At 44.2% G+C, this 15,332-nt stretch overlaps 1 protein-coding gene across 1 annotated transcript in view; it reads left to right on the top strand.

Moving 5' to 3' along the window:
* The window catches only part of BCAR3 (BCAR3 adaptor protein, NSP family member), a 72,773-nt gene that overhangs the window by 31,875 nt on the left and 25,566 nt on the right, over window positions 1-15,332 (top strand). Inside the window, exon 3 of the mRNA XM_075286554.1 lies at window positions 3,496-3,535. Coding sequence (XP_075142655.1) covers window positions 3,496-3,535 — 40 coding nt within the window. The remainder of the gene's footprint in view (window positions 1-3,495; window positions 3,536-15,332) is intronic.

The raw sequence follows: 15,332 nt of genomic DNA, 5'->3' as shown, positions 1-15,332 counted from the left end.
TGGAGGGGGAGAACAGCATGACACTGGGGTAGATGGAGGAGGGAGAACGGCATGGCACTGGAGCAGATGGAGGGGGAGAACGGCATGACACTGGGGCAGATGAAGGGGGGAAGAACAGCATGACACTGGGGCAGATGGAGAGGGGAGAATGGCATGACACTGGGGCAGATGGAGGGGGGAGAATGGCATGACACTGGGGCAAATGAAGGGGGGAAGAACAGCATGACACTGGGGCAGATGGAGGGGGGGTAAACATCATGACACTGGGGCAAATGGAGGGGGAGAACAGCATGACACTGGGGCAGATGGAGGGGGAGAACGGCATGACACTGGGGCAGATGGAGGGGGGAGAACAGCATGACACTGGGGCAGATGAAGGGGGGAGAACAGCATGACACTGGGGCAGATGGAGGGGGAGAACAGCATGACACTGGGGCAGATGGAGGGGGAGAACGGCATGACACTGGGGCAGATGGAGGGGGGAGAACGGCATGACACTGGGGCAGAGACGGGGGGGAAATGAAACTGTGGGCAGATAAAGGGGGAGAATGGCATGAAACTGGGGACAGAGATAGAGGGGGAGGACATGAAACTAGGGGTAGATGAAGGGTGTATATGAAAATGGGGGGGAGATATAATTTACGGGTGACTGTAGGAGGATTATACTGTGTGGAATCACATGAAAATTGAATGAGAATGGGTGGAGTCAACATAAAAGTGGGCGGGGCCTAATTTGCTGCGGCGCGCTGCACGCGCCACACGTTTTGTTCCCTCTTTCTAGTCTTCAACAGTTGGGAAGTACAGGTTAGAAGTGCGAGACCCCCAGTAAGTAGGGCCCCGCCAAAGTCAATTGCCCAGGGCCCCGCAAACCCTGGATCCGCCACTGACGCTGTGTAGTGATTAACCCCCTCCCCCTATGGGTGTCCGCTTACCTGCAGCTCCCTGTTCTTCTTGGTCCGGTCCTCTGTCCGGTCTTCAGAGCGCCCCCCACGCGTAGGACGCAGGCACACATTGGGTGCGGGCCTGATTACGTGGCCACGTCACCCCGCGTGTGGGGAGGAGGAGGCGGAGCGGAGGGGGCGGCGTTAGCAGACAGAGAGCAGGCAGGGAGAGGACCTGCTCTCTGCTAAGCGTGAGGGTCGGCCGCTGGAGCAGCGCTGCTAATAGGTAAATTAAAGCAGCGCTGTGTCCACAGGGCCTCCCCAATCCACCGCTCACTTCCCGTACCGGGCTGTCGAGACGGTGACGCTAAGCCAGTCCAGGACAGCTTGTCCTGAACTGGCTTAGGTCAGTAAAAATGCTGCCCCCCACCCCCCCGGAGCCCCAGCATAGTGCCGCCTGAGGCGGTTGCTTCAGGTCGCCTCATGAGAGGTGCGGTGCTGGGTCCCCTGTGTGAATGGGGTGGCAGTGTGTGTGCATGACCACGACTTGGAGATGGCAGAGCACTTTACCTAATAAATCATAATATTTTTGGCTGAAAAATTTGGAAAGTGGCCCAGGTTGATGTTGGATAATAAATATGGTGGAGTTTTAAACTGAGCCTATACCGTCTATTAGGTTAGTTTTGGCCAGAATTTTACACCACTGTTTTGTCACCTTTTCACAACGCTTTCTCCTAAAGATATACCCATTTCTGTCAAACTCACACCCACAACGGAATCTGTTTGACCTGCAGGTGTCCCACTGAGGGTGAAGCAAGGGTCACATGACCCTAAAGGCAGCCATTTTGAACTTGTGATAATGCAGCAGTTTGTTGGATATGTAAAATGAAGGAATGTGTGTATGTAATGGTAGCTCTAGGACACAGGAGGCACACCTGAAACCACAGAAGACAATGCAAAGCTTATGTTTTGGCGTAGTTTACTCATGGCAAAGCCAAGAAAATATTATCATAGAGTTACCTGAGCGTGTTCGGTCTAAAAACAAATGTGCCTAGTCCCATAGAAAGATGGGATCATTTCCTGATTTGCGACACCACAATGGCTAGAAGACCTGGGGTGTCCTATATAGTCACGGCCTTATTACTACACCATTGGGTAGATTTAGATTTAGTGCTGCATACCATAGACTTCAATGGGACAGTGCTGCAGTATCATAGACTTCAATGGGACAGTGCTGCAGTATTGTAGACTTCAATGGGACAGTGCTGCAGTACCATAGACTTCAATGAGACAGTGCTGCTGTATCCTAGACTTCAATGGGACAGCGCTGCAGTATCATAGACTTCAATGGGACAGTGCTGCAGTATCATAGACTTCAATGGGACAGTGCTGCAGTATCATAGACTTCAATGGGACAGTGCTGCAGTATCATAGACTTCAATGGGACAGTGCTGCAGTATCATAGACTTCAATGGGACAGTGCTGCATACCGTAGACTTCTATGGGATAGTGCTGCATACCATAGACTTCAATGGGACAATGCTGCAGTATCATAGACTTCTATGGGACAGTGCTGCAGTATTGTAGACTTCAATGGGACAGTGCTGCATACCATAGACTTCCATGGGACAGTGCTACATACCATAGACTTGCATGGGACAGTGCTGCAGTATTGTAGACTTCAATGGGACAGTGCTGCAGTATCCTAGACTTCCATGGGACAGTGCTGCAGTACCTACATTTGTGGCTACAGTCTGTACAGCGAGTCAGTTTGTGGTGTGTAAACATTACCAAGAGCTGTGTTGTCTCAGTAAAGGTGATCTACAGGGGTCAGACCCCCCTCCCCCCCACAGATATAGTGTTGATGGCCTATCCTAGAGTTTAGCCATCCATATTAGAAACCGGATAACCCCATTAATAAATCTGCCCCAATAACATGACATATTTGAAACAGCGGTTAGGTAAGGGAAGTATAAAGCAATGTTCTAATAGAGGCCTAAGCAATAGTATAATGGCCACTTTGACAATCTACTTTTTGCTAAACAGTTGTTGTTGTCTTTTTTGTTTTTCATATTTTTTTCATGGAGAATTGGGTGACTAAGATCAATACATTGTGACACGTGTAATGGTTTCCACTGCAGGACTGCATCTTAATGAAGGGCAGGATTACATTATAATGAATACAGGTGTATTTCATGACATGGCTGGCAACATATTTTTTGTGAATTTCACTTCATGACTCTTCTTCTTATACATTGCTACAGAACAAGTATAATACCAGAACAAGTTTGTCCCTTTGTCTAGGCCTTTAGAAATGAATCTCCCCTTGAATGCCACAAAAAATGGAGGCATTGCACCCCGGTCGTCTGAATGTGGCCTCAGTCACTCTTGCAGCTGTCACATTTATTAACATTTTTGAGGACATTTCAGCCCTGAAACCAAGAACGTTGCGCTGTATAATGAATAACATTGTAACACAAGTGGAATTTTTACAGTTACGTTTCTCGATCTTGCATTGTGCATTGTGTATTTGTAACCTGATCTTTCCTTCCTTGTGTGTCTCATTTTCTGTCTCCTCTGTCCTCTTTACTGACATTTCTTTGGTCTCTTCTAGGGACCCTATGTTTCCAGATTCTGCAATGGAATATGTCAAGGTAAGATGATGCATAAGAAATAAATGTGTTATTTTCTAACCTCTATTACTGAATATTACACCAGGGGAAAGATACATCACTATGGTGTCCAGGGAAGGGACCCCAGAACTGCAAGTGTCCTGTCATTTCTAAGATTGATGATCTGCTGTAGGTTATGACCTACATTTATCATACACGTTAGGACATATACTGTATAATAAGAGGATGCCTCTGATGGATAATGTACAGTGGTATCTATCACCCATTATATAAAGATGTATACATTTGTCTTATACCTTTTTACTAAATACCCTTGTATGGAATAACTTACTTACCAAGCTATGCCGAAAAGACAATGGGGCATGTTTGTTATGTCTTGTATGGCAATTATCCGGGGTATAGGCATAGGTATTAGTGTTCAGGTATACAGCCCTGCAAAGGGTGCATCTGAGTTATAAAGCAGGTGCACCGTCTGCAAGGACAATGGATATGAAAACTGGCATTGAATACGGGTCCATGAATCCCTTAGTGAATGGCGCGGAATGGCAGATATAGATCACTAGATAGATAATATGTATATACAGTAATACATTTACATAGATGAATAGACATCTAGACAAGCTTCTTTATGTCAGATTTGGCACCTGTACCCCAGTCTGGGTTCTGCAGATAATCTAGTGTCTGGCTGCCTGAGCCTTGGCATTTTGGGCTCCAGTTCTTTGTGGCGTCCACACACCAGTAGCCCCATTCTCTCCCCAGGCTTGAGAGGCTTCCCCTGTAATCGTTCCACCACAATTCCCCTTTATCCAAGAAATACAAACAGTGGGCACAGCCCTGAGCCTGTCTGCTAACCAGCCATGGAAAGAGATTTGCTAAAACAATAGCACGTTGTCCCCCATGTGAGATTAGTGCACAGCGTATGAGGCGGATAATGGATGTATTAGCTGCTGGTGTAGGTTTTTTTGCCTGTGTGTGCACATCCCACAGGACAAGTTCCATCCCCCCTCGTGGGACAAAAGATCAGCCTGGGCTGTGAATGAGTAACTGTACTGTACTGAATCTGAGCTTATTACCTTAATAATAAAGCCGCTGCAGCCTAAATATAGGCAATGTAGGGCATGTCAGTCATGGCGAAATCCCCAGGACAAAAAAAAAAAAAAACTTGAGTTTTTTAATGCCAGTATTTTTGGATAAACCCTGTGATCTGTATCCAGACTTGTGCGGAACCCATGAGCTTAGGCAAATCTGCTGTGTAATTTAAGAAATAAGAAAATATATAATCATAAAATTTAGATTCTGAATCTGTAACTCATGACAGTGGTCTGTCCACCATGGAGACTTACCACACAACTCATATGGGGTCTTTGATGACTGTTCCTCTTGCTTCCTAGCACATGGTGATGAGGTTTTCCAGCATCCATCACTAGGGGGCGCTAGCTGCTCAGAGATTTTTTAAAGCTTGATTGAGTTTGAAAAAGAATACCAGGGTGTAAATAATGATCTGTCCTCAGTATGTCATTGGTGAGGGGGTCTGGTGGTATGTCAGACCCCCACTGATCACATATTGAAGACCAAGCATAGTTCCATACATTGTGTAGGGTCAGTATTTGGTATTGCAGCTCAGTCCCATACTTGAATGGGACTGAACTAATGCTGTGCCATGTGATTGATGAACATGATACCATTGGCAGAGGCAAGAAATCTGGGGCCATAGAAGGGCCCAGGGGTCGGAGTCCACCAATTACATATTCATGACCTATCCTAAGGATAGGTCATTAATATGTAGGTTCTGGAAAACCGCTTTATCAAATGATATATGAAAATTTACTTTCCACAGAAGGGTGTCTTGTTCTTGTTCTTGTTCTTGTTTGTGTTTTTTTCCCTATGGAGCATTGCCTGAAGGACAGCCTCAATACACTCCCTAGATCTCCCCAATGAGAACCAATAGCCCCCAAGAGCTACGTTCTTGTGAATGTTGCATATTAAATCTTACATATGCAGTGTGCTGTGACATCACTGTGTATATTGTCCCTGTACTGTGACATCAATGTGTGTATTATCCCTGTACTGTGACATCACTGTGTATATTGTCCCTGTACTGTGACATCACTGTGTGTATTATCTCTGTACTGTGATATCACTGTGTGTATTATCTCTGTACTGTGACATCACTGTGTGTATATTGTCCCTATACTGTGACATCAATGTGTGTATTATCCCTGTACTGTGACATCACTGTGTATATTGTCCCTGTACTGTGACATCACTGTGTATATTGTCCCTGTACTGTGATATCACTGTGTATATTGTCCCTGTACTGTGACATCAATGTGTGTATTATCCCTGTACTGTGACATCACTGTGTATATTGTCCCTGTACTGTGACATCACTGTGTGTATTATCTCTGTACTGTGATATCACTGTGTGTATTATCTCTGTACTGTGACATCACTGTGTGTATATTGTCCCTATACTGTGACATCAATGTGTGTATTTTCCCTGTACTGTGACATCACTGTGTATATTGTCCCTGTACTGTGACATCACTGTGTATATTGTCCCTGTACTGTGACATCACTGTGTATATTGTCCCTGTACTGTGATATCACTGTGTGTATTATCTCTGTACTGTGACATCGCTGTGTGTATTATCTCTGTACTGTGACATCACTGTGTGTATTATCCCTGTACTGTGATATCACTGTGTGTATTATCTCTGTACTGTGACATCACTGTGTGTATTATCTCTGTACTGTGACATCACTGTGTGTATTATCCTGTACTGTGACATCACTGTGTGTATTATCCCTGTACTGTGACATCACTGTGTGTATTATCTCTGTACTGTGATATCACTGTGTGTATTATCTCTGTACTGTGACATCGCTGTGTGTATTATCTCTGTACTGTGACATCACTGTGTGTATTATCTCTGTACTGTGACATCACTGTGTATATTGTCCCTGTACTGTGACATCACAATGTTCAATATTCATGTACTGTGACATCACTGTGTGCATCACTGCATGTACTGTGTTTGTACTGTGACATCATTGTGTAGTATATCCATGTATTGTAAGATCACTTTGTGCGCTATCTGTACTGTAAAACCATTATGGGCTAGTTCACACGTAAATTACGTAGGGCTTATTTTGGTCTTGAAAAAAAAAACTTCCTAATTAGGAAGCTTTTTTTTTGGACCTTGCCGCGCTTTTAGGAGCTTTTTTTTTTTTTTTGTAAAAACAGCTTCAAAAAAAGCCAGGCTGTTTTCCCCTCCCGTAAAGTGAATGGGCCTAAAAAAGTGGAAAAAAGCGCGTTTTTCGCCTCCCATTCGCTTCTATTGTTTTCTTCAGGCAGAAAACGCCTAAAGAAAGGTCATGTCGCTTCTTTTTTTCTGCTAGCAGTCTACATAGACCACTATTGTAAAGGGGCGGATTTTGAAGCGAAATCCACTGTCAAAATCAACCTCTTTGCCTAAAGGAGATCCCAATAACCGTACACTCAGATGGACATGGTAGACTGGGCCCTTATTACCAGTTTTGCTATGGAGCCCCATAGTTACCAGTTACTCCCCTGCGTGTACAGGATTATTAAAGGTGACCGTAGACATGGCGACAAGTGATTCAGTCATATCGCAGTTCATTGGGCTGAGAGAGAATATTTATTTCGGTTTCTTATCTAGGCTATATTCACATGAACACGTTGCTCCGTAATAAAGTCCTTCATGCACTAGGTTTTCATGGACCTGACTCTTTTACCCTCTCATAATTGATGGGTCCATGAAAAAAATGGATCCCAAACAGATCAGTGTTGAGTATCTGCACGGACATGCGAATACAGCCTTAGGACACATAAGTAAATATATTACTGACCATTAACACTATAAATGCGTTGATGAAGAATTGCCCATGGGGGGCGATGACACCCGGCTTGGTTTTCTATGGTGACATGGTGTTTTTTTTAACTCTTTACTCATTAGCAGTTAGCGGACGTATATTTTGATACTGTATGATCGTTCACCCTATGGATACTGACTGTTTCCTCCATGATGACACCTTCAGTACTTTCCCTCACCAGAAAACCTCTACCACCCCCGACGGATCCTGCGGGCTCAGCGCATGCCATATACTAACAGCTGGAATAGCAATAAGCGGTCCGGTCATTTCTGTCAGATCTAGTCGTATGTCAGCTCTTATGACTAAGTGTGGAGAACTGAAGTTGGATCATATAATGCACATGATATAGCGGTGACTCCTCACCACATCAATTTCTTTATCTGAAACCGGAGTCTTTTCTATTTTAACCCTTTCCCTGATAGAGATTTTATGTTATAGCAAAGTTCCACCTTATTAACCCTCTAGTGCGCGGTGCACTTTGATATGTGACAGCTTTCTCTAGTCGCTGTCTGATAGCGCCACCTGCTGGCCACGAGTGAGACTTGTAAAGCAGTTGTGTAGCTTTCCGTGGCAGTTTTTTGTACACACAATGTGGTGACCGCATCTGAACCGTCATCTGGTTGATATCCATTTATAATCTGAATTGTGCTGTTATTTGATGCATTGGGTGATAGCACTTTATTTATTAGACTGCAATCCTGCACACGGCTCCGTAAGCTGTGGTAATTCATAGTTCTGAAACTTCATGACGGTAACGTACGAGGTGGCGCTGTGATACACATCTTATGTTGTGTATGATACTTGGCGGCTTGACCTGGCATGACTGAGAGAGTTATCTATACAGGCTGCGGAATATGAGCCCGACACGTAAAAAACATTTTAATAAAATTTTATTCCAGGATGGATAATACTAAGAATATGTTTCACACTTTTTGCTTCTCTTACCACCCGTCCTTCATCATGACATTCTCTGTCATAGGCAGGGTTGTCCTATAGCTACTTCAATCAAGATAGATATTTGACTTCTTAAATACTCTGCGCTTCTGTGAGTAGGCTGATAGCATGATGGGCAGCTCGTAATGTACAAAAACAATGGAAGAACATCGCAATTTGTAAAAATGCTTGGTTCACATCTGCGTTGGTATTCTGTCCACAGGAGGATCCCCCCCGAACACAATACTAAACACAATTGCAAGTGGTGTGCCAGTGAAAGCACACAGACCTCATAGACTATAATGGGGTCCGTGTGCTTGCCATCAGATCTCCGCAGAGATCATGCGGACAGGAAAGGGGTTCACAATCTACTTTCCTGTCCGCATGACTCGTGCGGGCAGTATGCGGCAATCACACGGACCCCATTATAGTCTATGGGGTCCATGTGCTTTCACTGGCACACCACTTGCAGTTGCGTTTGGTATTCCCTTCCCATGCGGAATACCAACGCAGATGTGAACCAAGCATAACATTGTCCACTAAGAACTGACCTGAAAAATGGTAACACCCGGTATATTTCTAGGAGGAATAACAGAGGAACAGCAGTTTGTTATATGAATGCATCAGACTTATTAACACAAATATTACTATAACGTATCTGTTAGGAAAGGCGACAAGTCCTCATTAACAATATTAGGGCATTTACGGAGGTTAAGGCGTCTGTCCGGGGAATCTTATGTCATATATTGGAGAGATCTTCAGTCTCTTCTCATTTCCTGTGGCTATGAATCCCCTGAGAACGTCCTTGTTCTCCTTGCATGTATTTCAGTCCACATTCATGAAATGTCTGTATCTGTAAACTCATCGAGTCCGGCTCAGTATTGTTCGCAGCCTTATTTCCTACAGATGTCAAGTATCTGCTGTGTGAATGGAGTCAGTGTCCGCTCATGAAGCGGCTCACTATAGCGAGCGCTTGGCGATACATTTCTGCATTTTTATCTAATATGAAGTGTTCCTCTACATGGAGTATAAATAACTGGTCTCATACAATACGCTTGTTACTGTCTGCGAACCGTAACACCGAGGCTAATGTCATTTGGGGTATTTTTGGCAGCAGGATACCGTGTCCCATGGCAGTCAGGGGGTTAATATTCTTATTACACAGCTGAGGCCTATGAATCATTGCATCAAAAATAGTCAGGGACACAGAGTCATTTACTGTAATGTGGCCTACAATACGGGCGCTTAGATAAGAGGTCATCCCTACATTAGTCCCTATGTGGAAGCGGAGCTGCTTTCTGTAGTGTACATTTGGATTATTGTTCTTGCTCCTTGTGAAGGCAATGACCTCGGTAGGGTCACCTCGTCTGACCTTTTCCTTTGTAGAAGACTGTTTTGACAGATAGAACAAATGAGTCCTTGTTTCACGACTTCCACAGATGCCTCATTGACTATGGTGTGTATGTTGGATGCATATGCTGCATTATACTTCTGATGGAGACCTCCGCCATGTCCCACTGTATAGGTATACAGCAGCATATGTCACGCATAGGGTCCAATAATAAAGAAAAGAACCGGAATTACTAAGGGCTAGTTCACATGGGAATAGAAGGGGCGGATTATAGTGCGTAATCCATGTCATAATCTGCCCCCTCACAATGGTGGTCACATGACCCCCACGGAAAAAAGAAGCGGGCTACCCTTTCTTCACGGCACGTTGAGCTGCGGCATCCGCCTTGCGGCAGCAACCTCCTGGGTCGGCCCATTCATTTGAGCCTACTCTGGAGGGGGAGGCCACGACAGTCGTAGCAGGCGGGTTTTGACCCAAGAGTAACACAGCTCCCCGCGTCACTCTCTGTGACAAAATCCGCGCTTCTGCTCCCCGTGTGAACTAACCCTAATTGTTCGACAGTCTAAAAATGCAGCAAATTTCTCCCTGTGACTGATACTGGATGATAAATCTGACGTATCTTCAGACTGTCTAGTCTATGTTTGTGCCACCTTTTAGTTGGTTTACATAGAGTCCGAATTATACAACACATTATTGGCACATCATGGTGCATTTAAATCACAGCCACTTTTCTGAGAATCTATACCCCCATGTCTAGTAGTGATGGGTAAACCCCTGAGGATTTGTTTCATTTCATATTTGGAATAATCGATCCTCTGGTTGCGTGCATGTTGGTTTTTCATGTCCCGCTCACCTCTTACAGCGTCATAGGGATCCCCACTGATATTAAGAACAAAGGCCAGTGCCTAAGTCCAGTGGCTACCATCAATGATTTCCATTGGCCATTATGGCCATTTATAGTCTCATCTTGAATTGTATTATCTTACAGAATACAGAAATGAGTAAATGAGACCGAAGGGGCAGAGTACTCACAAAATGACAGCTCCATTAATCCAATCATTGTTGGGCTATTCTCGGGCTATGCCTCAGTCAGTCTTGGATTTCAATTCTTATCAAAATAAGACTTGACTAGTCGTGGACCTTATGATGCAACTGCTCTTCCCAACCCACCATACACATACACACTTGTCTTAGCTGTAGCTTATCTTATATTTCCTAAAATCTGCTATGGGGTAGAGTTGGGGATGGGCAGCAGGTATCGCTGCAAATCAACCCGACCACATACAGGTTAGGGCCAACTAACAAACAGTGTTTCGCCTTGTGAACTGATGCCTCCATTGCTGAGTGTTTCCATTACTCCAAATAGCTCACTTGCATACTGACAAAAAAGTGGAAAAATTAAGTCATTAATTTACAAAGGGAAAAAAAAACCATTTGATTCTGATGGACCTAACCTAGCTGTTTGCAGGGTTGGTGAATTTGCAGTCCTACCTGCTACCCGCTTAAACTTTACTGGATTTTAGGAAACACAGCTGCAGCCAAGAGAAGCGCGGGTAGATATGAATGATGGGTTCTAGTGAAATGCGGGTAGATATGAGTGATGGGTTCTAGTGAAGTGCGGGTAGATATGAGTGATGGTCTAATGAAGTGCGGGTAGATATGAATGATGGGTTCTAGTGAAATGCGGGTAGATATGAATGATGGGTTCTAGTGAAGTGCGGGTAGATATGAGTGATGGGTTCTAGTGAAGTGCGGGTAGATATGAATGATGGGTTCTAGTGAAGTGCGGGTAGATATGAATGATGGGTTCTAGTGAAGTGCGGGTAGATATGAGTGATGGGTTCTAGTGAAGTGCGGGTAGATATGAATGATGGGTTCTAGTGAAGTGCGGGTAGATATGAGTGATGGTCTAATGAAGTGCGGGTAGATATGAATGATGGGTTCTAGTGAAGTGCGGGTAGATATGAGTGATGGGTTCTAGTGAAGTGCGGGTAGATATGAGTGATGGGTTCTAGTGAAGTCCGGGTAGATATGAGTGATGGGTTCTAGTGAAGTGCGGGTAGATATGAATGATGGGTTCTAGTGAAATGCGGGTAGATATGAGTGATGGGTTCTAGTGAAGTGCGGGTAGATATGAATGATGGGTTCTAGTGAAGTGCGGGTAGATATGAGTGATGGGTTCTAGTGAAGTGCGGGTAGATATGAATGATGGGTTCTAGTGAAATGCGGGTAGATATGAGTGATGGGTTCTAGTGAAGTGCGGGTAGATATGAATGATGGGTTCTAGTGAAGTGCGGGTAGATATGAGTGATGGGTTCTAGTGAAGTGCGGGTAGATATGAGTGATGGGTTCTAGTGAAGTGCGGGTAGATATGAATGATGGGTTCTAGTGAAATGCGGGTAGATATGAGTGATGGGTTCTAGTGAAGTGCGGGTAGATATGAATGATGGGTTCTAGTGAAGTGCGGGTAGATATGAGTGATGGGTTCTAGTGAAGTGCGGGTAGATATGAGTGATGGTCTAGTGAATTGCGGGTAGATATGAGTGATGGTCTAGTGAATTGCGGGTAGATATGAGTGATGGGTTCTAGTGAAGTGCAGGTAGATATGAGTGATGGGTTCTAGTGAAGTGCGGGTAGATATGAATGATGGGTTCTAGTGAAGTGCGGGTAGATATGAGTGATGGGTTCTAGTGAAGTGCGGGTAGATATGAGTGATGGGTTCTAGTGAAGTGCGGGTAGATATGAATGATGGGTTCTAGTGAAGTGCGGGTAGATATGAATGATGGGTTCTAGTGAAGTGCGGGTAGATATGAGTGATGGGTTCTAGTGAAGTGCGGGTAGATATGAGTGATGGGTTCTAGTGAAGTGCGGGTAGATATGAGTGATGGGTTCTAGTGAAGTGCGGGTAGACATGAATGATGGGTTCTAGTGAAGTGTGGGTAGATATGAGTGATGGGTTCTAGTGAAGTGCGGGTAGATATGAGTGATGGGTTCGAGTGAAGTGTGGGTAGATATGAGTGATGGGTTCTAGTGAAGTGTGGGTAGATATGAGTGATGGGTTCTAGTGAAGTGCGGGTAGATATGAGTGATGGGTTCTAGTGAAGTGCGGGTAGATATGAGTGATGGGTTCTAGTGAAGTGCGGGTAGACATGAATGATGGGTTCTAGTGAAGTGTGGGTAGATATGAGTGATGGGTTCTAGTGAAGTGCGGGTAGATATGAGTGATGGGTTCTAGTGAAGTGCGGGTAGATATGAGTGATGGGTTCTAGTGAAGTGCGGGTAGACATGAATGATGGGTTCTAGTGAAGTGTGGGTAGATATGAGTGATGGGTTCTAGTGAAGTGCGGGTAGATATGAGTGATGGGTTCGAGTGAAGTGTGGGTAGATATGAGTGATGGGTTCTAGTGAAGTGCGGGTAGATATGAGTGATGGGTTCTAGTGATAGACTCCCTTTAAAGAACTCCTTTCTAAACTAGGTTTTATGGGCAAAAAGTTGAATGTTATCTAAACTTTGTGAATGTGCCTATTGGTCCTAAACCACATAGGTCTGGTCTTCTCTCATCCATGTGGTGTGCACAGAACTACTTCTATATGACTGTACTGGGAGTTCTGGACATTCCCATCCAAGATAAAGAGAATATAAGTGCGTTTGAAGCCTTCACCGTATGAATGGTTCTATACAAATGACTTGAAACGCAACATTTTAGAAATCTGTGATTTATACTTGTCTTCTCTAGTCGTCTATTTATGGGCCATAAACATCATTTGGATGACTTTTGAGTAGCCATTCTCATCACAAAACCAGCATTGTGCTTTGTGCAATGTCTCCTAGATCTGCCGAAGAGCTTTTCTTTCAGTCTGATCTGTACAAGAGAAGGAACAAGTTGCCCAAAACAGTTTGTGATTGGGAATCAAAGGAATCCTCTTCCTTTAAGAGAATGTTCCTCTAAGGCAAAATAATAATCTCACAAAAGTCCTTCAGTTGTCTTCATCTGTCAAGTTGCCAAAAGGGTTATTCCCACCTTGGATATTTATTGCATATCGACCAGATATGCCATACATGTCTGATACATGCGGGTCCTCCCTCTGCACCTCTACACCAGATATGCTCCGCTGTTTCACGACTGTCATAGAAGTCACAGACATGCGGACACTTCTCCATTCATTCTCCATAGTATAGGTGTAAAGAATGCACCTGGCCTAAATGTTGCTTGATACCCAAAATATCTAACAAGGCAAAGAGGAGGGGGATGCAGCTGCAGTTGCTCTCACTTTTTCTCTGTGAGTTTGTACATTGTGAGAGAGGTAACAAAAGGGGATACACATCAGACTGTCTATGAGTATATACCCTAGCTGTTACATACTATGGAGCTCCTAGGTAGTCAGCAAGTATCTAGAGAGAAAATAGACATTTGTAAAATGCATTCAAAGCAATAGAAGGGACAGAGGGACAGTTTCTGGCTACGCAAAACAGGAATCTCTTTTTGCATTGTGTAGTCTCTTCTGTGGCTTATTTCCACGTTGAAGGCAGTGGGGCAAAAACACAACAGATGGGCCAAAATAGACCACAATATGACCATATTTTGTAGCACCAACACACGAAAAACTCATGATTGTACTGAACTAAACCAACATAGAACTCTATAGAAACTGAGTTTAGATCTGGTATCTAAAACCGACTCTCATAACCAGGAAAGAACTCTGGATATAGTGAGACCTCTTTGGACTGACCACCCAAAATTACATAGTAAGGCTCCATTCACACAGAGTAACGTAGGCGTTTTTTGTGCTTATTTTGTGCTTATTTTGGCACATAGCGCCGCGTAAATGCCGCGTTTGCACCGCGCTATTTGCGGTCGCGTTGAACGGCGCAAACACTGCGTATACGCGGCGTTACACAGCGCTATGTGCCTAAATAAGCACAAAATAAGCACAAAAAACACCAACGTTACTCTGTGTGAATGGAGCCTAAAGTGGTCCTCTGGGGGTGGTCTTCTCACAAATGTTGGCTAGTATACATACTATATGATGGAACTCACAAAAACGTACAGTTAATCTAGTGTACTTAAGAGGGTGCTCTTTTCCAGAGGTGGCCTTTTGGAGAGGTTTTGCTATATTTGACCTTGGCATTTGGTACCAAATTTCTCTTTAAAGTTTCTAATGTTTACTCCGAGTTGTCAGTTCCTAGTGCTGTCTTGCTGGAGCCCGTACGCTGCACCTGTTACTTGTTTTGTTACAGCTGCTGCGGTGCGGACTTTTCCTTGGATGAACCATAGAGCCTACTCATTGGGAAGTTTTGGAGCCACTTTAAAGAATACATGAGGACATTGCTAAAACTCCAGTTTCATAGTTTATTCATGGAAACATGTCTTTGTCTGTTTCATATTATTATGTTGCCTTACGAACTCCTCAGAATGTAGGCTGCCATTTATAACAGTCTGTTGTCTTGACAGATTATGGATAAGACAATAGACTTGGATACCCTTTCCTTTGAGAAGGATATAGAGAGCAAAGAAGGGTTCATGGCAACATTAAAGAAGACCTTTCATTTCTCTGGAGATTGATGGTATATAGAGCTGAGCGAGTACTGTTCAGATCAGCCGATCCGAACAGCACGCTCCATAGAAATGAATGGAT

The sequence above is a fragment of the Leptodactylus fuscus genome, chromosome 9 (genome assembly GCF_031893055.1).
Source record: "Leptodactylus fuscus isolate aLepFus1 chromosome 9, aLepFus1.hap2, whole genome shotgun sequence".
NCBI lineage: Eukaryota > Metazoa > Chordata > Amphibia > Anura > Leptodactylidae > Leptodactylus > Leptodactylus fuscus.
The sequence above is the reverse complement of the archived record's forward strand: the minus strand, read 5'-3'. Positions and strand labels throughout refer to the sequence as shown.